The sequence below is a fragment of the Crocodylus siamensis genome, chromosome 6, assembly GCF_052110815.1.
Source record: "Crocodylus siamensis isolate JL-2025a chromosome 6, ASM5211081v1, whole genome shotgun sequence".
Taxonomy (NCBI): Eukaryota; Metazoa; Chordata; order Crocodylia; family Crocodylidae; genus Crocodylus; species Crocodylus siamensis.
This window is the reverse complement of record NC_143400.1, coordinates 94,049,272-94,071,007: the sequence shown is the minus strand read 5'-3', so window position 1 is coordinate 94,071,007 and position 21,736 is coordinate 94,049,272. Positions and strand designations below refer to the sequence as shown.

General features: G+C 51.7%; 1 protein-coding gene and 3 non-coding genes across 4 annotated transcripts; all 4 read right to left on the bottom strand.

The window, feature by feature from the left end:
- Window positions 1-11,529: 11,529 nt before the first annotated feature.
- NUCLEOLIN (nucleolin multifunctional protein) lies at window positions 11,530-21,420 on the bottom strand. Its single transcript, XM_090053291.1, has 15 exons — window positions 21,284-21,420; window positions 20,812-20,925; window positions 19,821-20,055; window positions 19,035-19,187; window positions 18,384-18,581; window positions 18,015-18,104; window positions 17,578-17,713; window positions 16,406-16,542; window positions 15,593-15,719; window positions 15,243-15,376; window positions 14,399-14,537; window positions 14,116-14,267; window positions 13,438-13,564; window positions 12,221-12,447; window positions 11,530-12,007 (listed from the first exon to the last, which is right to left on the bottom strand). The coding sequence occupies exons 1-15, from the start codon at window positions 21,299-21,301 to the stop codon at window positions 11,925-11,927; spliced, it is 2,070 nt and encodes a 689-aa protein (XP_089909417.1). The 5' UTR covers window positions 21,302-21,420; the 3' UTR covers window positions 11,530-11,924.
- On the bottom strand, window positions 13,148-13,286 carry LOC149863224 (small nucleolar RNA SNORA75). The gene has a single exon (XR_016443373.1). It is a non-coding gene; the product is annotated as a small nucleolar RNA SNORA75 (small nucleolar RNA).
- LOC149863223 (small nucleolar RNA SNORD20) lies at window positions 13,900-13,974 on the bottom strand. Its single transcript, XR_016443380.1, has one exon. It is a non-coding gene; the product is annotated as a small nucleolar RNA SNORD20 (small nucleolar RNA).
- On the bottom strand, window positions 17,813-17,882 carry LOC149863222 (small nucleolar RNA SNORD82). Its single transcript, XR_016443375.1, has one exon. It is a non-coding gene; the product is annotated as a small nucleolar RNA SNORD82 (small nucleolar RNA).
- Window positions 21,421-21,736: the final 316 nt, after the last annotated feature.

Genomic DNA, 21,736 nt, shown 5'->3' with positions numbered 1-21,736 from the left:
GGAAAACCCCATCTTTAAAATGACACCTTGGCTTAATTGTAACAAGGGTATTGGCATCCCTCAATCTCACATTTCCAGCAATGGGAGGGCTCCACTGAGCAATTAATTTTGGGAGCCCCCTGGTTCAGTAAGTGACCTGACCCTCAAGGAACAGGGTAAGCCGTCTTCTCTGTCCTGCCGGCCACCCTTCTTGGCTAGCGGCAAGGACCGGCTCCGAGCCGCTGGGAAAGCCAGTCAGACGGGCTGGTCTGTGCCCACCCCGATGCTGAGGTAGGAAAAGGCCGAAAAAGCCCTTGACTTACGACGGCTGCCTTCCTGTAGGGAACTGCTCCCCCTTCCCTGCACAGAAGAAAACCCCCAAAATGGCAGCGCTGCGTGCACTGCCACGGTACGCGTCAGCGCTGTACGTGTGCAAATACGAATGACCAGCCACTGCAAGGAGTTTTCCTTGGCAGGGTTGTGTGTGCTTGGTTTCTTTTGCAGAAACCGCAGTGTAATCTCAATCCAGTAGCAAAGACGAGCGGTCGACCACGAGGCCCCATTACCCCCCGCAGCGTCTTCCTCATCTAAGCCGTGGCAAAAATTACGACAACAAAAAATTGTCTTGTCCGTTGGTGTTGTTTTGCTGCATGTGGTGCGGTTGGCCTGTTGGAAGTTGTCACAGTTTAAATACATATGAATAGCATAAAGGTACGAGACAAATCATTGGAAACACCCGCTCTAAAAATTGAATCTGTCTGCGGATCCTAGACCTGGGGCCAGTTCTAATCCCGGCCCCAGCAACTGTCACGCTCTTATTTTTCTCTCCCTCATCTTAACCCCCATCCAGCTCCCTCCTTCCCGTCCTTCCGGAAATCTTTGACCCTTAATTCCCCCTCCCATAGTCACCAAGCACCCTAGACACCCCAAGTCCCCCAAGCACACACATGCACACCGCACCACCCAAGTCAGGAACTCACCTGTGTGTGTAGGTGTGTGGTGTGAACTGGCAAATATATATATCATCGTATGCGTGGTGTATGAATTAGTAATCCGTGTACATGTATTGGGAGTGCGGGTACTGATTTTTGCTTATTTTTTGGTGTTCATGGTGTGTGTGTGCTTGAATTTCATACATTTCATAGACATCAGGGCTGGAAGGAACCTCGGGAGATCGAGTCCAGCCCCCTGCCCAAAGGGCAGGAAGTCAGCTGGGGTCATAGGATCCCAGCAAGGTAAGCATCCAATTTACTCTTGCAGGTGTTCAATGTAGGTGCTAGGTGTGCGTGCACTTAAACTGGTGATCTTGGATGCACATGTGCCTGAGTTGGTAGTGTGTGCATGCGCCTAGTGTGTGTGCATGTGCCTAATTGAGCGTTGTGTGTGAATATGTGCAATTGTGTCATACTCTCCCATCTAACAGCGCAATTTTGAGATCCTGAGAGTTGGCCTGGCCCCGCAGGACAACACCCCCTGCCCGCCCTACCAGTTATGGAAGAAGGAGCAAGCGATGTGCGGAAACAGCTGAGGAATGTGAAAACTTCCTCAGAAATGTATGTGTGACCCAGGACATAAAGGTGGCAACCGAGTGACAGGAAGACATGTAGTTGAATCATGTGGTTAGACCAACTGGATCTCGGCAAGCTTTAATTGCAAGCTTTCTGGCCACATCCTTTCTACAGCAGGCGTTTGGAGAAAAGATTGTAAAAGTTCTCCGGGGTTGAACTGCAAGTTCATGTTTCATAGTAGAGTTGAAGCTGAGGTTGCAACAGGTCATTTCATCTGCAGATTATCTGCACCGGCGTGACTTGCACTGGGCTGTACGCTGATGGGCGCTCCACGGGTGTCCAGATAGGATAGATGATCCTCTCACCCGGGGGGGTTATGCTGTTACAACACCTCATATGAAGGGAACTGGTAATACCCTAGCTGCATTGAACCCCTCTGGCCCCCCAGTTATAAGCTGACGGCAGCTGCAGACACATGACGGGTGCACCAGGGCAACTTATACGTGTGTGTAGCTACTGATGACCCAGAGGTAGTTACCCCCCAGAGGGGGGAGACTTACACTGGCCTAAGGCTGCACCTAGAGTCAGAGATGTGTTGTCGGCAGGGAGCTCCATCTAGTCCAACCCCTGCCTGAAGCAGGATCACCCCTATTCAAACCATCCCAGCAAATCCATTAGCTAATTTATCAATAAAACGACACTGTCAACCCTGATACAACGGCAAGGCAGGGCACCCAAACCTGCCCCAGGTAAAGCAGGGGGACAACAGTAGCCATCATCCTGCTGCTGCACAGGGTGTAAAAATAGACCTGAGAGCTGCCAGGGAGAGCTGTGCCTCCACTACGGAGCGGGGCAAAATCTCCCAGAGTCCAAGCCAGTCTGAGCAAGGGCTGGAATGCCTTCCTGATCCCTGAAGTGGCATCAGTCTGACCCTGAGCAGGGGTACAAGACCCTCTGGCCAGGCACCTACGGGTTTAAATATCAGCAGGAGCATTGGGACAGCTCAGGCAAAGTCCCAGCCTGGGCTGCAGCAACACCCAGTGCTTCCGAGGAAGGCTTAAAAACACCCGGTAGTAACAAAAGAAGAAACAAATTCCTTCCCAGCACCACGGGGCAAGCAGCAAAACCTGGAAGCCTGGGAAATGCCCATGGTAGAAGACAGGCTTCACTGCGCCTCGATCATCCCTGACCGGTGGCTGCCCAACCCCTGGCGAGCACCTCCAGCGATAGAGTCCACGCCTGCCCTGGGCATCTAGTCCACCGCCTCCCTGCTCGAACAGTGAAGAAGTTATTCCCGATCTGCAAGCTCAGCCAGCTTCAAGCCATTCATTGGGCTGTACCCTTCTCTCTGCAGCAAGAGACAAAAGTTGTCCCTCTTCTTCTTGGCAGCCGCTCTGAAGACCACTATCCTGTCACAGTCACAGAATCACTGAGTCGGGAGGGACCTGGACAGATCATCGAGTCCGACCCCCTGCCACGGGCAGAAAGCAGCACTGGGGGTGGAGGGGTCATAAGACCCCAGCCGGGTGCCTGTCCAGTCTCCTCTTGAAGATCCCCAGGGAAGGTGAGAGCACCACCGCTCTGGGCAGCCTATTCCAGGCTCTGGCCACCCTTACCGTGAAGTGAAGTCGTTCTTCCTAATATCCAACCTAACCTCTCCTCCCTCAGCTTGTGGCCGTTGTTCCTGGTGACCCCAAGGGGGGCCCTGGGGAACAGACTTTCCCCGAGCCCCGATAAGGTTGTAGCAGCCACAAGATCCCCCTCAGTCTCCTCTTGCGGAGACTGAAGAGATTCAGGTCCCTCCGCCTCTCCTCGTAGGGCTGGCCACGGAGGCCCTCGACCATGCGAGTGGCCTCCTCTGGACCCTCTCCAGGCTCCCCACGCCCCTCCTGAAGTGTGACGCCAAGGGCTGGACACAGGACTCCGGCTGCGGCCGGACCAGCGCTGCATAGTGGGGGAGCAAGGCCTCTCTGGACCTGGTAGTGATGCCCCTGTTGATGCAGGACAGGGTGCGGGTGGCTCTGCCTATTGCTTCGTTGCACTGGCGACTCGTATTCATCCTCAAGTCAACCCTGACTGCAAGATCCCTCTCTGCCCCTGTGCTGAGAGGGGCAGCCCCTCACCTATAACCGTAATGCTGGTTCCCTCTCCCCAGGTGCAGCACCCTGCACTTGTCCTTGTTGAACCGCATCCTGTTCAGATCCGCCCACTTCTCCAACCTCTCCAGCTCTGCCTGGACGCGGTCCCTGCCTGCCGGCGTATTCACTTTACCCCACAGCTCGGTGTCACCAGTGAACTTGAGCAGGGCGCTCGCCACCCCCTCGTCCAGGTCGCCGATGCAGATGTTGAACAGCACCGGCCCCAGGACCGAGCCCTGGGGGACCCCGCCACGCACACCCCCCAGGTCGACACCGACCCGTCCACCACCACCTCTGGGTGCGCCCCTGGAGCCAGTTTGCCACCCAGGTGACTGTGCATTCGTCCATGCTGCAGCCCCTCAGCTTGCCCACCAGAATTGGGGGGACACCACGTCGAAGCCTTCTGGAAGTCCAAGAGAAGACATGGACTTCCTCCTTCCCATCTAGGCTCTTTGTTCCCTGGTCATAGGAAGAGACCAGGTTGGTCGGGCAGGATCGGCCTGGCACGAACCCGTGCTGGTGACCCCTCAACATCCCTTCCCCTGCAGGGCTCTCACAAATGTGGCCCTTGATCATTTTTTCAAAGACCTTCCCCAGGACAGAAGTGAGGCTGACTGGCCTGTAGTTGCCAGGCTCTTCCTTCCTCCCCTTCCTGAAAATAGGGACCACACTGGCCCTTTTCCAGTCCTCAGGGACTTGGCCCGAGCACCAGGCGTCCTCGAGCAGCCGTGCCAATGGCTCCGCAGTGACACCAGCCAACCCCCTCAGCACCCGCGGATGAAGGTCCTCTGGACCCACCGACTTGGACACATCTAAGCCCTCCAGCTATCCTTAACTAGGTCTGAACTAACAGTCGGGGGACTCACAGCCTTCCCGGGCCTCTCTGCGCTGTCACCCGAGAGCGCCCCGTTGTCAGCGGACAGGGACACAGAGGCAAAGACCTTGTTGCAGAGTTCGGCCTTCTCTCGCGCGTGTCACCCACTGCCCTGCCCCGCCCCGTAGGGGTCCAATGTGACCCCAAGACGTCTTCTTGCTACCTATATACTCGAAGGACTTTTTGTCATCCTTAATCCCAAAAGCGAATCTGAGCGCCAGTGCTGCTTTCGCCTTCCTCACCAAATCCCTGCAAGCTCGGGGCAGGGAGGTGTACTCCTCCTTGCTCCCTGCCCCCTGCTTCCACCGCCAGTACGCTTTTTTCTTTGCCCTCAGGCCAGCCTGGATATCCACGCTCGGCCATGAAGTTTTCTTGGACCCTTTTCCCGCCTTCCTGAGCAGACGAGTTGCATCCTGCTGCGCCCCAAGGATAGCCTCCTTGAGGAGGGACCACCTTTCCTGGACCCCCAGACTAGCCACCCCCCGGGCTCCGAGTGCCTCCCTGACTACTGCCCTGAGCACATTGAAGTTGGCTTTCCTAAAGTCAAGCATTTGCCCTGTGCTAGTTCCCCTCCCCACCTTCCTCTGAATAGCAAATGGGATCATTTCATGATCACTGTCCCCAACCTCCCTTGTACTAGCACCTCCCCCAGGTCGTCCCCAGGGGCTAACACCAGATCCAGGATGGCGTTTGCCTCGTGGGGACGAGCACCTCCTGCACGAGGTGCAGGTCCTGGATGCACGTCAGGAGCCTTCGTGAGTGGCTCAACCTGCCCGACTGCCCCTCCCAGTTGATGTCAGGATAATTCATATCCCCCATGAGCACAACATCTTTGCACGCACGGCCTCCCCCAGCTGCCTGGAGAAGTCCAGATCCAGCTCTTCCTCCTGATGTGGTGGCCTGTAGTAAACCCCTACCGCCAGATCCCTCTCCTCCCGCCCTCCTTGAAGTTTGACCCACAGGGTCTCAGTTAAGCCTTCTTCTGGTCCCATTTGGCAGGTAGAGCTGGTATACTGGTCCCTGACACAGAGCACTACCCCCCATGCACCTTTTTCCCCCTTCCTATCTCTTCTAAACAACCTATAGCCCTCTATGTCTACTGCCCAGTCAAATGTTTCATCCCACCATGTCTCCACTAGGCCAGACAGGTCAAGTTTACTACTTGCAAGCAGGAGAGCAAGCTCCTCCTGCTTGTTCCCCAGGCTTCTGGCATTAGTGAAGAGATGCCTTAATCCCCCTGTGGGAGCCCTGGGCACCCCCCTTCCTGAGAGACAACTGGTCCCTTGGTGTATACCTGAGCGCTTACCTGGGCAGGTCCTACACCCGGTTGAGTTGTCTCTTGCTCCTGTGGATCCCCATCCCTGGATGAACTTAGTCTAAAGCCCGCCGGAGGAGGTCCTGTAAGAAAGAAAGCCTGTCCCCGGGTAAAGGCAAATTGCACCAGTATTAATGTGTCATGGGTGTGCACGCTAGAACAAGGCACAAGGTAACAGCTAGTGTGCCGGTGCTTTAGAAAAGCCTTTGTGCTGGCAGTATGTGTATGTGTGTGTGTGTGTATATATATACACACACACACAGACACACACACACACACACACACGTATATAAGGGGGAAGCATTGCTGATAGAAACAAGGCGGCTGAGGACTGTGCCCGGGGTTACTTACAGGCCATGTGGACCCCGGGTGCACCCATTTGAGGGGTCAGCCCAGGCTTGTGTGGCACTGAAGAAAAGCAGATGCAGGAGAGGAAACCAGAGCAGCATCGCAGCGGGTGTCAACACCAGACGCTGCGAGGCGATAGCGGTATGCTGCAGTGCTGGAGTGTCTTGGCAAAACCTGTGACGCTATCGCTATGTTGCCGGAGTCTGTACAGTGCATTCCTATGGTGACGTAGCAGTAAAAAATAGCCGTGCCTGGCAGGCACAGGGCAGCACGGGCTGTTACTGTGCCGTCCAAAAGGAAGTACTAAATGATGGTGCAGTAACAAATGCACGGTATGGCCAGGTGTAGATGCGCCAGCTGAGTCGTTGCACAGTGGCTGTCTCCTCGGGGATGATCAGAAACAGGAAACAGCTTTTGCTTCAGCCATGGGAAAGCTGGTCCTATTCTCATCATAAACTATGGGGGTGGACGGGACCTCGGGAGGTTGCATCCAGTCCAACCCCCTGCTCCAAGCAGGACCAGCCCCAGCAACATCATCCCAGCCAAGGCTTTGTCTACCTGGGTCTTCAAAACCTCCAAGGATGGAGACTGCACCACCTCTCTGGGTGACCTGTTCCAATGCTTCACCACCCTGAGCAGGGTGCAGAGCCCGGGGCAAATCAGCCCATGTGGTGCTCTGATCCCACGGGCCCCTGTCCTGAAGAAGCTGCCACCACCATCGATGTCGTCAGTGTGGGGGGGGATAGCAAGCAGCTGGATGCGAGTCACTGCTCCGCCCAGCTCTGCGGGGTCTCCCAAAGCGCTGGGTCCAGGATGGTTGCCCTGATTCACCTCCCCCAGGGATGGCCCTGGTCATGGGTCTGCACAACTGGCTAGTGTGCCAGCGGTTTAGCAAAGCCTTTGTGCGAGCAGTATATACAGAGGGCTGTATTCTATATATGAGATCAATGCTCCAGTGAATCCATCCTGATGGTTCCTGATCACCTTCTCCTCCGAGTGCTTCACAATGAATTCCTCGAGGATCTGCTCCATGATTTTTCCAGGGCCTGGGGTGAGGCTGACTGCTCTGGAGTTCCCTGGTGCTCTAGTCTGTGACCTGACCTTGCCTGTGAAGACTGAGGTAAAGAAAGCATTGACCACTTCAGCCTTTTCTGCATCTTGTCACTAGGTTGCCTCCCCCGCTTTCCCTGATCCTCCTTTTGCTACCGACATACTTGTAGAAACCCTTGTTTCCCTTCACATCCCTTGCTCGCTGCAACTCCAATTGCACTACGGCCTTCCTGACTTCATCCCTGAGCAATGCTCTTATACTCCTCCCTAGGTATTTATCCAAGTTTCCATTTCTTATAAGCTTCCTTTTTGTGACGTAGTTTACTGAAGAGTTCCCTGCTAAGCCACCCTGGTCTTCTGCCACACTTGCTAGTCTCCCTGCCCATGGGGATGGTTTGGTCCTGCACTCTCAGTAAGGCTTCTTTCCAGTGCCGCCAGCTCTCCCGGACCCCTCTCCCCGCCGACCAGCTTCCCAGGAGATCCTGCCCATGAGTTCCCTAAGTGCAAAGTCTGCTTTTCTCAAGTCCAGGGTCCTTACTCTGCTGCTCTCCAGCCTTCCTGTCCTCAGGATCCTGAACTCAATCCTCTCGTGGTCACTGCTGCCCAAGTTGCCATCCACTTCTCCATCCCCCTCCAACTCACCCATCTGCGAGCAGCGGGGCAAGAAGAGCAGGGCCCCTAGTTGGCTGCTCCAGCACTTGCACCTGGAAACCGGCCCCAAGGCTCTCCAAAACCTTCCTGGATTGCCTGCGTACCCTGTGTTGCCCTCCCAAATCTCAGGGGGACTGAAGGGCCCCGAGACCTTGTCAAGGCAAAGCCAAGGGTTGCTGTAACTCGGCAGCTACTAGCCCTGCCTGGGCTGGGACAGTTCATGAAAGCTTGTTGCACATGTGGGTGCACGCGCACACATTGTACACAAACACATCCATCACAAACTTTTAACTGTCCCTACATATAGTGCATGTGTACACATGTGCACAAATAGTGTACAGTGTATAGACTGTGTAGTGTTTATAAACACTGTACACACACACACAGTGTATATACATACACACAGCTTGTGTGCACACATACACAGCTATATACCATACACACACATATATAGCTTGCACAAACAACGCAGTGTCCATACATACGTGTATACTCACACTCACCTTGTGTACACAGTGTCTACACACAGAGCTTGTACGCACACACGTGCATGGTACATACACACAGACTGCCGACTGTGTACAGTGCATATACATTCACCCGCACAGACTGGGTACACATACAGACTGCACACCTCCTTGGGGTCATCTACAAGGCGCAACTCCACAGTGCCTGCTGCTTGACTTAGCCCAAGGCTGCGGCTCCCCTCATCTCTGCCCAGGACGGCTGACCCCTCCCTTCCACTCCCGGGCAAAGGGAACCAGGCGCTGGCACCAGGAGCTGCTCTCCATTTGCCAGCCCACGTCGACACGCGAACCCGGGACATACGGCAGCAGCTGGCTGCAAAGCCGGTGCTGCCACCTAGTGCCCCTGCAGGCCAGCGCAGCGGGGCTTTTGCAACCATTTGCCAGCCCAGCTCTCCCGTGCCGCAGCCCGTATCACCTAAGATGGCTGAAGCCCAAATCACCCTCCGCACCAGGCCATCGCAGGGCCGGGCCTGAGGCAGGCAACTGCAGCTGTCACCTGGGACCTGCCCGGCCACCCTCAAAGCAGAGCTCGTCCTCCCCTCGTCACCCTGGGGCTGACAACACAACCACCTCCAAGTCCCTGCACACGGGGCACTTGTGCATCCCCAGAGCATCAGTGCAAGAGGGACCATGCTCAGTTGTCACCAGCCGCTCTAGCACCAGAAGCTGCTACCTGGGGCTGCACCACCCCACTAGCCCCTGTGAAATGTTAACGAGACCCACAGCTGGCCCTGCACCTTGCTACAGCAGCTGCCACTGTCCCCAAGCCACCCTCCTTGCCCCAGCTTCTTCTGCCTCACCCAGCACAGGCATGGGCCAGGAGAGGACCTGTACAGTACAGCCACAGGGGAGCTGCCAGAGATGTGGTGCAATGGAGGGGGGAGCATCTGCCCACATGTCCGTGCAGGGGCAAGCAGTCCCTGGCCCTGTATGGAAGCACGGTACCTCCCCACCACCCTGCCCTGAGCTGGCAGAGGCCCAGATTTGAAGGCTGCCAGCAGTGTCATGGCAAGAAGCGAAGGACACTGCCCTCCTGCCCAAGCTCAGGGCCAGTAGTCCAGAGACAGGCGCTGGCTGCATGACTGGCACAAGTAGATCTTGACTCCTATTTCTCCATACGGAAAACACGGCTCTAGGGTGCCCCCGTGAGCTTGGTACCCGTTCAGCAAGTACTTCAAAGCAGCTGACCCAGCAGTGTGGGGACAAGTGTTGGAAGGGCAGTATGGAGAAGCACAGCTCTTTGCCCAGGTGGATACCTACCATCTGCCAGTACAACTACCGGCCTGCAACAAGGTGGGGCGGAGACACGCTACTGCTATGATTTAACCCAACAGACAACTCGACTCCAGTGGCACCAGGGTGGCTGCTGGAGTCAGGGAATGGTTGCTATCCCCCCTTATCCCCCTGCCACTAGCTTGAATTGATAGCAGCAATAGGCAGATGAGGTCCAGAGGCTCCAGTTTAACCCCAAGGGCCAGCCCTGACTTGGATGCACTTTGAGCCATGTACAGCGATGCAGGCTGCACTGGAAAGCAGAAGCTTCAGCAGGTAAACCCACAAGCTGCCCTCAAACCGCCAGGTAAAAGTCCAGGTCAGGCTTACATCCAGCACTACGCTGCAACAGGAGACACTGCCCTGGGACGCAGGGAAGTTTCCACTTTTCCATGGGCAGCTGGTACCAGCAGGTGTTCAGCACAGGGCTGTGTACAAGCATATGCTGCTATCACTCACTTCAAAGCCATAAGCACAGCATTTCCAGCTGCCTGGCTGGGAGACAGGCTCATATGTTGTACAACTCAAGCCGTAGTAAATGGGCAGGGGGCAGAAGTGTATGAATATTAGGAAGACATCTTGGAGACTGCCTGCTGCAGCAGCTTTGCCCCAGGGCCGGGGCCAGGACAAGCTCCTTCCTTCCTTGCAGTTGCCAGGGAATCCCTTGGAACTAGGGCTTTATACCATCACCCAAATATCACACCGCAGCCCCATCCCTGGGGTAACCAGGAACAGAAGAGCCTTCAACTTGCTTGCAGCACCTGTCACCATCTCCACATGGATGAGGCCAAGGGGCACAGCCCCACTGAGGCTATAGTGAGATCACCAGCAGGCTGGTTTTAGGAAGGAAGAGTTTGGGGAGGGGACCCCAGCCTTCTAGAGTAACCACTCTCTCATGACCACCTGCATTTAAGCCAAATGTTAGATGAGGGGCTGTGGTGCCTGGTGAGAGCCTGAATAATCTGCACTATCACCTTTGCATGGTGGTGCTCAGGACTCCTTGTCAGGAGATTCCACACAAATGGAAGGCCGAGGCAGGCCTGCTTTAGAAATAACGAAGTAGCCACTCATTTCCAGACCTAACAGTCTCTGTGGCACAGGATGTCTTTGCCCTAAGTAGGTCCAACCCTCATGGGCTCTTAGCACATAGCTCCTGTCACTTGCAGGCCTAGAGCAAGGGTTCCCAATCTTTTTATGCTGAGGATAGGTAAAACTGCGGCCTAGCAAGCCATGGCCGGGCTAGTCAACCCCCTTGATGACCCCAAGGAGGCTGCCAGTCCGCAGCATGCTGGTCACTTCCAGTCCACAGTCACTTCCGGTCTGGCAGACCGGCAGCCAACCCTTTGCGGCCTGGCTCCGCCAGGGGTTGGGAATCCCCGTCCTAGACAACTTGATTTTCATCCAGTATGCCTGTACCTCTGCTACCTGTGTGACCCACTGACTCTCCAGTCACTGCCCCCATTCACACTTGGATGCCTAGCAGGGGGTGAACGCCCAGAAACACACAGCCGCCAATTAAGCAGACCGGACACTGCTGTCCAGATGTCTGAAAGTGATAGCTGCTGCATGCCTGATATGCAAAACTCTTCTTAAAATGGCCACATGAGAATAAGATATACTGGCTTAAAAAGCAAGGGCAAAGAGAGCTGCGTATGTAGTTAGTGTAAAGCCTCAGCAGTCCTCCTTCCGACTACACCTCCAAGTTCAGGTGCTTATCAGCAACATGTATAGGGGAGAAGGCAGCTGAAAAAAAATCAGATAGGATGGCAGAAGGCTGGCGCTATTCCTACCAAAAGGAAGATCCCCCTCTCCCCTGCCCCCAACTGCTTGCTCCCCTCCTCCCCTTTCTGAATAGCAGAAACCAGGCACCAGTCGAGGCCCTTTAATCTGCCCGAGGCAGTGCGCCGAGGCACAAATCATGATAAAACGCTGTGCATTTTTACAGCAAAAAAAAAATGCTACAGAAGTTAATAGGAAAAAAAATATTTTTGTACATGGGTAAAAGGTTATAATAATTCAATGACAACTCACAGACAAGGGGAACTCCCACATCTACTGCTCATTTCTTTAAAATGTTCCTTTGAAAGTCACCATTCAAAATGGTGCTCTTCCTTGAAATGAAGTTTGCTGCTTTCCAAGTGGCTCTCAGTACTGCTTTGCATCTTGGAATGTCCTCGGGAGGCTCCGTCAATAACAAGGGGAGAATAAAAACCCCGGAGTCCTTTCAGAGTGTCTCAGAGAGGAGAGGGGGAAAGGGAAAGTTTAGTCGTCAAATTTGATCTTCTTCCCCTGGGGCTTGTGATCACCTCCTCCTCCTCTGCCTCCCCGGAAGCTTCCTCCTCTGCCTGGAAGCAGATTTAAGAGGTGATTAGAAAGCAAAGTCATGTCTGCACAAACCCAACAGCCGTAATGCCCTCCTGGATTCCTATCTGGGCAGGTCACAACGTGCTATATTCAACATAAGCAGCTCCATCGTTTGCTGGGGCTCTTGCGCTGCTGTCCAAAGCAAGCGGGCAAACCCAGTGAGCCCTGAACACATGGCTCAATAGATCACCTACCTCCAAATCCTCGACCACCACCTCTGCCACCAAATCCACCACGGCCGCCCCGGCCACCTCTGCCTCCACGGCCCCCAAATCCGCCGCCGAATCCACCGCCACGCGGACCGTCACCCTTGGGCTTGGCGAAATCCAGCGTGACTTTGTTCCCATCAATCTCGCCATCCTCCATAGCTTCCTTAGCCGCTTTGGCCTCTTCTGGGGAACTGAAGTCCACAAAACCAAACCTACAGAGGCAAGACGAGAGCTCAGCCATGACTGCAATGGCCACTGAACACAGCCCTGCAAGTCAACCTGCTCAGCCTTCTGGCATCTTTAATGGATGAATCTAAAGATGACAGAAACTCAGGCACCTTTCCCAATACACTTAGCCTAGAATCATTCTCTAATGCCTTGGTTTTTCAAAATTCAATTTGCTCACACTTGGCAATTTTATGTATGTGCATTAAGTAGCTAGATGGACACAAGGGGGTTTCACTACCGCATCCATCACTACACATGGTAGATTCTCCATCTTAAAGACACACAACACCACGTGCCCTCTGCCTTTATCTGGATGAGGACAGAGCTGGAACTGAATGCCAGATCTTGGTTCATATGCTGTGCTCAATCAATAGACTACACCTTTTGGCAGTGTCTTCAGGTCCAAATGCACTTGCTGTACTCAGCACTGCACCAGAGATAAAGCCTGACAAGTTTATGACAATAGTTCAGTTTTCTTAACCTGTGTAAGGAGCACGAAGAAAAAGCAGCAGAGTACAAAGCCCTGGCATGGAGTACAAAGCCCTGGCATGCAACATCTGTTGGTAGGTGAGGCACAATTAACACTGGCCGGCTGTCTAGGAGTCCCACATCTCCATAACTTTATTATCTGATAACAAATGCTATAAGCATAGTGTTGCCTGTTCGTCAGTAGCAAGTCAAGTCAAGTGTCCAGCCATAGCTAATCACGTTATCTGACAAGACCAGAAAGTGAATAAGCCAGCACTGAGCTTTTAATGTTCTTCTCGTGCGAATCCATAGACTGCCACTGATTTTATGGCAGGAAGGAGCTCATTGAGAAGGAGCAACAGAACATCTCAAGGTTACCAAAGGCAAAGAGGTATGCGGTGTTTTGTTCAAGGTAATGACTTGCCAAGATCGATCTGGATGGCAATGGATTGAGACCCTTTTCCAAGAGGAAAATTTCCTCTCAGGCAGATTAGGATGCGACATACCCTTTGGAAGATCCAGTGTCTCTGTCCGTGACTATTCTGGCTTTTATGGAGCCCTCAAACGACTCTCTCAATGTCTCCTCTGTTGTATCCTCAGAAAGACCTTTGACAAACAGCGTTTTGCTTTGTTCTAAAAGAAAGAAAACCCACTTGTAAATCCCCCACATTGTAACGTTTCTGTCTGGAAGCAGGTTTCTGAGAGCCAGCTTCCCATCAAGCCCTATCATCCATAAGGGGAGCTTAGGCAAACAGGTATTGTGCCCAGTTGGCAATATGGACAGCTTGAATTGTCCAGGAATCCATGAGTATCCACCACAATATTACATGACGATGCTGAGGTGGCATAGCCCTCTACCTCATTTCTGATAGCTAAAGCAATGACACTACACCAGGCAGCAAATTGGTTCAACAGAAGACACTCACAAAAACTGACTCATTTTCCTAACTAAGCTGTAACCAGTAAAGCTGGATCAGTATTGACTAACTAGGATTTCTGTGATAATTTTCATCAGTATCTCAGATAATCAGTCATCACCTCCAGCACCAGCTCTCAAGAAAGCAGGTCCTTCCACATCATCTATCCAGGTCTCGGACAACAGAATTTAAATTTTCATGGGTGAACCACAAGCATCTCACAGAAAAGAGAAAAAAAGGTCAAAGGATAAAGCACAGAGCACTTACGATTAAATCCTCCCCTGGCGCCAAAGTCCCTTTTCTGTCCTCCTGGCGTGGTAAATTCTAATCTGATCTGTCTGCCATCAATGTCTGTGTTGTTACAGGAGTTCAAAGCTTCTTTAGCATCTTCAACTGTAGAAAATTCTATAAATGCAAAGCTAATAGAAGAGAAAAGCATTAAGTCAGGAGCCTTGTTCCTGTATGCTGGATCACTATTACATCATATGCATTCTTTAAAATTAATGTTACCCAAACAGAGAACAAAAAACCGTAGTCAACTCTTACATACCCCCTAGGCCTTCCTTGTTCATTTTGTGGCATTCTGATAGATGAAGCTTTTTCAAACACTTCTTGAAGAGTTTCTTCTGTTGCACTGTATGCAAGGTTGTTCAGAATGAGGGTCTTGGACTCTCCTCCTCCCATGCCACCTACACAGGGAGACAAATGCACAACTGAGATCTCCACACTTACAGACTTTTCTGCATAAAAACAACGGTGTTGGGGGGGGGGAGGGGTGATACATGTACAGATTTTCAAGGCTCTAGCACACGGCAGGCAATTATTTCGGGTGCAGGGCTGCTTACTGAGTTTTGGCAAGCCATCAAGGGCCACGTGACAGGCAGCCAGGGGCAGCGAAATATTAATTTTCTACATTTTTCAGGGGCCCCACGGGCCGGATAGAATAGCTTGGCGGGCTGCATTTTGCCCACCCCTGCCCTAAAGATGAAGGAGGGGACAGGCAGCAAAAGGGCAACTAAGGCAGGGAGCAGAACACGAGCAGAAGACGGGCAGGGTGAGCCAACAAAAAACGCAAAGCATCAGATTGGGCAGGGAGAGGGGACTAGAATGGTGGTTGGGGTAGGTGTGGGGCCAATTAGTAGCATGTCCGCCAAAAAGACTGGCCCCCACTGGTCAAAAGATTGATGGTGCAATTTCCCCAGCCCAATCAATCATTTTCAGAACACAGGATTTAAAAAAAAACAAAACAAACAAAAAAAACCCATGAAATGTTAGCAATGGGAAGGCAAGAGGAGAACCATGCAAGAAAAGCATCTGCTAGTGAAGCAAGCACAAGACACTTGGCAAAACTGTCATCATGGCAGCCTGCATGCATCATCGGGCCCTGTAAATACCTTTCTGAGTTTTTTGCTGGCTCTTCTCCCCCGTGTAGTCTAGGATTATAGCACGGCCATCAATTTCAGTGCCCTGTTTCTCCTCCAGTGCTTTGTCTGCTTCAGCTTCTGTTTTAAACTCTATGTAAGCAATTCTGAAATGAAGGAGAGCATATTAACAATATTTCTTCTGAGCTGCCAAATGCATTAAGAACTGAATCACTGTTTTACTTTGAGTAGGTGTTCTCTCGCTTATTTTTTGAGGTAGGTTTTGAAACAGCAGAGACATTAATCCAAGGTAAAGAAGAGAGCTGCACTAGAAGCTTACATGTAAAACAGGCTGGTGGTTAAGAACTACCACAGCTACCTACCCTTTACTGGTCCCGCCCTTGCCAGGAACTAGCCGGACCTCCAATGCATTTTCAAATACTTCCTTAATTTCATCTTGGGTTACATGGTAAGGTAGGTTCTTCACAAAGATTGTTCTGGCATCTCTCTCTACAATAAGAAAACACAAAATGTACAGCCTTGCTAATATGCTGAAAAGGTAGTAACAGACCCTGTTCACTTTAAAGCATCACATCAGCTCCAAACACCAAGATAAGGCCATTCAGAATTAGACCAAGAAGAGCACCACATAAAGCTGTATATTTATGGGCATCAGTAAATATGGTGTATATACAGATTAAGAGCTACTCGAAAGTTAAGAAGGTATTTGTGCACAAACAAAATCCAGGTTCCACAATGAGAAAGATAAAATTATCTGCGTCAGTAAAGCTAGTTCCTTTCCTCCCCAATGCCTCCGTTGTTCCTCAAGATTCTACTTTCACAGATGTGGCACAAGGAGTATTAGTCTGAGATTTACCAGGCCATGAAGCAGACTTAAAACATGCACAGTTCAGATAAAACTGAAAAAGGATTTAAATCCTTTTGATGAGAACTTCATATTTTAACAGAGACAGACAGATGATTACAGCCAGAACTTGATCAAAAAAATGTTAACTTAAATACTTTCTCAGACACTGAAGTGCTTTTACCAGTTCTTCTTTGAAACTTAGAAGGACAATAAAAAGATTTTAGCAGACTGGCTTCCAAAGAAGCACTGCTAAGAGCATATCAGCAGTAATGTATAATTGACTGCACTGACCAATGCAAAGGTTCAAAGAACCAAAATGGTTTCCTACCTTTCTTATTTTCTTTCTGGCTTTCTTTAGTCCTTGCTTTGTCCAGTTTCATTTCTGAGCCCATGAGCTTCTTCCCATTGAACTTGAGAGCTTTCTCCAGGTCATCAGCTGATGAGAAATCAACGTAGCCAAACCGCCTGAAAAGGAGAGGCATTAAAATCTACACTGATCTTTTGACTTTGTACCAAAGGACATTATGGAAGTCATCCCCAGGAGGGACTGCTATTGAAGAGTTAAGCACAGGAAGCAGCTTTCACAGAAGCCATTAAAGTTTACAGCTGCTGCTAGACAAGAGATGGAAAGCATTCTTAGATGGCATTAGGGGCCAACCTTTTGGCAGGCATGCCACAAGTTTGCTCCACACCTTCCTCAAGTGCCACAATCCCCTTCTCTTGCCCGATCTGTTACCCCATTTTCTGCTCCCAGCCCTGTGCTCCCTGCCTGACCTGTTACTTTGCTGCCTGCTCCCAACCCTATCTGCCACTGTGCTCTTTCCCTGATGTGTGTGCCATACAGGAGGAAGCCTGTGCCACGGGTTGGCCACCCCTGCCTAAGGGAATTTAAAAAAAAAAAAAAAAGTAGTGCCCTCTGGCTCTTCCCCCCCAGTGCTCAGCACCAAGGGGGAAAAACACAACCGTGGTAGGTCTGTACTCAGGCAGCAACACAGGCTAGGTGAAAGGTGGGGGCACGTTTAGGCAGCAGCAAGGGGCCAGTGGCTGGACACCAAAGTCAGCCTGGGGGCTTGCTACCATGTGAGCATATCCAACAGGCCACACTGTCAACTTCTGATACCTCAGAAGTACAGGATTACCAGCCAGACAGACTGAACACCATTGCAAGCTGAATGTTTGACACCACTGCTTTAAGGGAATCGAAAATTTGAGTGACTCTTGTTCTATGTTTCCCTGGTTAAACTCACTTGGACGCTTTACTCTGCCTGACAGGTATGCTTAGAAAAAAGCCACAGGACTAGGAGGCAGCGACTATCAAATGAAATAACATGTGCTGCAGGGGAAACCCCACCTCTTTGAGCAGTCACACCTTCTCAGGCAGTTTTGCACGCTCTCCAACTATTCCTCTTCCATTTCATGTTCGCCTGCTAATCAAGTACACCTGCAATTTATATTGACCACTCCAAACATCAGCAGGCAGAGGTTTAGCAGAGAACTTACTTGGATGTGCCGATTCTGACTTGCAAGACTGTTAGGTTCTTCTTGCCAAAGAAATCCTTGATGCCAGTCTTCAGCTCCTCCAGGTCCTTGTTGGGGTCCAGATTTCCAACGAAGAGGGAGAAAGCTTCAGCATTTTCTTTAAATAAAAAAAAAAAAAACCACACGCACACACTATAGTTAAGTTATACGTCTTAAATACAACGCTGGTGTAACTCACTGACTGCACCAGACTTCAGCACATCAGATTTAAAAAAAACCTGACATCAGACTTCAGTATTAAGTCCCTAGTACTCATCACCTGTGCTGACCAGCCCCCAGCAGTCAAAGCCTTTGTACAAACCCCCCATCCAGCAGGGTTTCACACTTGGGAAGAAGTGCTTTAAGAGCTAAGCTGGAGACTCAGGAAGCTTTTTCAGACTGCTGCTTCTCTAACTTACCTTCACTTGTTTTCTTTTTCTTAACTTCTGGGCCACTCTTTTGATTGGCCATTTCTTTCTTTCGTTTCCCAGGTGCTTCCTTCACAGGCTCTATGGAACAGAGGGAAAGGCAGGAAGATGCTGAAATACAAGCCAAGGTCTAAGGCACCAGTGATAACCAGTCTTTCAAACTGGATCAGTACTTGACTATCTTGAGAAACGCTCATGTGTGATTTCCACCACATCATCATTTCAAACACTTTTCATCAGTTCCAGTTTTATGCAAATCAAGGACTTCAGGCACAACTTGCTCAAGAATTGTAACTGCTCTAGAAAACAGCAGTGTGCTACTGCACAGCACAAATTCGCACACAGCTACGTTCAACTCACTTCCCCCCTCATCCTCTTCATCTTCGTCATCATCATCCTCGTCGTCATCTTCTTCATCATCATCGTCGTCGTCGTCATCGTCCTCATCATCTTCCTCTTCAGATTCTGCCTTGGCTACTGCAGCAGCAGCCGCCTTCACTAGAGCTGCTTTTTTCACTTGAACTGGGGTGATGTCCATGGCCTCGTCCTCCTCAGAGTCTGAAGTGATAAGAGATGTTAGAACACAAACTGTAATTTTGTGCAATGCCAAGGAAACTTCACCTCATTCCCCTTTTGAGGGGAATAGGACACAACTCATCTTGTTCATTTAAGCCTGCGAGATCTAAAAAAGAACTCTTAAAGCATCTCCATACCTAGCATGAACCAATTTTGGCTGGGGGCCCATATGTGCCACCCATGATACCACAAGTCCTACCAACAGTAAGAAGCTCTGCAAGCACTAACTCACTAGTAACATGTTAACCACTCCTCCGTCACTAAGCTCTTGCAGCCCCATAAAAACTAGTTTAGACCTAAGTGGGACAGATGAGTAGTTGGCTTTAAAAATGCAAAGTTAAGAAGGAGTCTTTTGGCACCCTCTTAGCAAGTCACACCAATTCAAACCATGTGCTCCTAATCTCAGCCCTGTCACACCAAGCACAGCCTACATACCATCCTCTTCATCATCATCCTCATCATCATCTTCTTCCTCTTCAGACTCTTGCTTCGCTGGGACAGCGACCAGTTTTTTGGCTGGTACAGCTACAGGTTTTTTGGCTGCAAGCTTCAGAGGCACTGGGACTTCCTCTTCCTCCTCAGACTCATCTGTAACAATAGCCAATTACTCTGTGTTCTGCAAACTACGACCAAGCACATTATTGTTACTACAGCCTTGACTGAAACTTTAACATCTCACCAACTTGGATCCAGTTAGAAGCTCTGGAAACAGAGAGCTAGTTGTCAGTTTAAGCATCACATAATACTAACAGAGCCAATGCCATGTGCTTCCATACAGCTCCACCATTAACTTGCTTATCTCTCTTTCACTGCCTCCATCTTGAGGCTATGCCAGACCTGTGCCACTTGTGAGGAACTACATCACAGAGCTGCGATGGAAAATGCACAAGCAGCTGGACTGGACCATCTTAGTGTACTCGCTGAAGATAGCTAAACTACTGATAGCTTGGTGATTCCCAACCCGTGTGGTCAGGCACCTTGAGGTACTGCAAAAAGTGTGAGGAGATAAGCAGCTAAGGGCAGGCGGGGCTGGACTCAATCATCTTGTGAGGTCCCTTCCAGCCCTTTACAATCTATGAATCTATGCCTGCCTGTGCCATCTGCAAGGTGTTAAGCACTGCAATAAAGAAATTAGTTTCTGAATGGGGTACCACTCAATTCCTAAGAATTACAGGTGGCTTGAGACTAAAAAGGTTAAGAACTGCATGACTGTTGTCTTACCAGAATCCTCTTCATCTCCCTCGCTGTCATCATCTTCCTCTTCCTCACTCTCCTCTTTCTTGGCATTTTTTCCATTTTTCGCTCCTTTGGCTGGAGCAGCAGCCTTCTTCGCTGGTGGAGTCACTACCTTCTTAGCAGGAGGGGCAGACTTTTTTCCAGGAGGGGTAGCTGCAGCTGCTTTTTTGCCAGGTGTGCCTGCTGCTTTCACAACTACTTTCTTCTGAGGGACCACCACCTTAGAGAAAGAAACACCAAGTGAGGAATGATTAAGCAACTCCTACACGTGCTTCAAAAAGTTGGTTTCAAATTGTCAGCTACCAAAGTCACAACCCACAAATGAGACCATGTGCCAAAGTCTCTAGAAAGCTGGAAGTTTGGCCTTCCTGCCCAAGGGCCAAGTCACACTGGCTGTAACAGCTACCCTTCATTTGCACACAGATTAGGAACAAGCACGTTACAGCTGAACATGCTGTGTTATGGGAATGAACAGGCGTGATGATACAGCAACTCCAAGACAAATCATGTCCTAGAAGTGCCAATTTTCAGAGCCATTAGCAAGCTGGCTATCAACAGTGTCCTTGGTGATGCTCTGCAAAACTTGGGGGGTGGGGGGGATGGAGGCTAATCAGAGCATCCAACTTTATGGAGGATGGATACAAAAGACTACACAAGAGATGCTCAACCCGTAGCCTACAGACCACATCCTGGCCCTGCCTAGTACCACAGGACTAGATGCACTTTTGGAGCCATGCAGCCAAAAAGGTGAACCCCCTGTAAGGTTTAAGGTTATTTAGCAAGACGCAAAATACCCCTTGTCAAATAATGGCTCTGCTTCTGCCACCCTCCATTTAAAAAAGGATTAAGCAATTTCCCCCCCGCCTTGGTTTAGGGAAAGATTAAGTGTCCCCCTCCCCCCATCTTGGGAACGATGAAGCGACTTGAGGAACGAAACGCTTGGCTGCAAAAAAAGGCGCGAGAGAAGGGCGATCACCTCCTCCTCGCTGCTGCTCTCTTCCTCCTCAGAAGACTCCTCTTCCTCACTGTCGTCCACGTTCTTGGGAGGCGGCGGCAGCGCTTTTTTCTGCTTGACTTGATTCTTCGCGTTCTGGGAGACGGGAACGGAGCCCGCGTGTTAGGCGAGTTAGGGCCCCGCAACTGGCCCCGGGACACGGGGGGGCGAACAAAAACCTTCACCAATTTCAGGATAAATTTGCTCCCACCCAGACTAGGCCCCATCCAGGCCTGCCCCTCTAACACGTGTGCCCTGGTCGAATCAGTCTACAAGGTGCCGTTTCCCGCCCCCACCCCCTCTGCGGCCCACACCACGAGGCCCGGCCCGGCCCGGGGGGGGGCCACGTGCGCGGAGACACCACGTGGCCGCCCCCCCCCACCGGCGTCTCGCCCTTCGCTTCCCCTCCCCGCGGCCGGGCGCGGGAGCAGGGCCAGGCCGGGCCCGGCCTCACCTTGGCGAGCTTGACCATGATGGCGGCGACGCGGGAGGCTGCGACTGGCGCCTCGGCCTGCAACGACGGAGTGAGCGCGGCGTCTCCGCGCCCCTCCCAACCTCCGCCTTTCGCCCCGCCCCCCGCGTCCGGTCGGAGCCAATCGCAACCCGCTCCGCGGCCCAGCCCGCCCCCGCGCGGGGTAGGAGCCCAATCGGCGCGGCTGCCCCCAGACGGCGCCGAGCCAATCCGCGCAGCTTTCGCCGCTGGCCAATGGGGAAGCGCGTTCCAGGGAAGTGTCGAGGGGGGGAGAGAGAGCCAATGGGGGAGCGCGATGTTAGGCGTCCGCGCGCTGATTGGGCTGGGTGTGGGGGTTGGGGATGAGGCCGAGCACGTGGCGCCTGCGGGACCACGTGGGGTTGGGCCTTGGGCTGGGGGTGCGGGTCTGGGCCGTGTCGGGGGGCTGCGAGCGCC

Bases quoted from the DNA above. Each gene is read 5' to 3' on its own strand.
- NUCLEOLIN (XM_090053291.1), bottom strand. The intron at 17,714-18,014 runs GTAAGTTAGAGA...TTTTATTTAAAG, and splicing joins GAAAAAGAAAACAAGTGAAG to AAAATGCTGAAGCTTTCTCC. The intron at 14,268-14,398 runs GTATGTAAGAGT...CTCTTCTATTAG, and splicing joins GAACAAGGAAGGCCTAGGGG to CTTTGCATTTATAGAATTTT.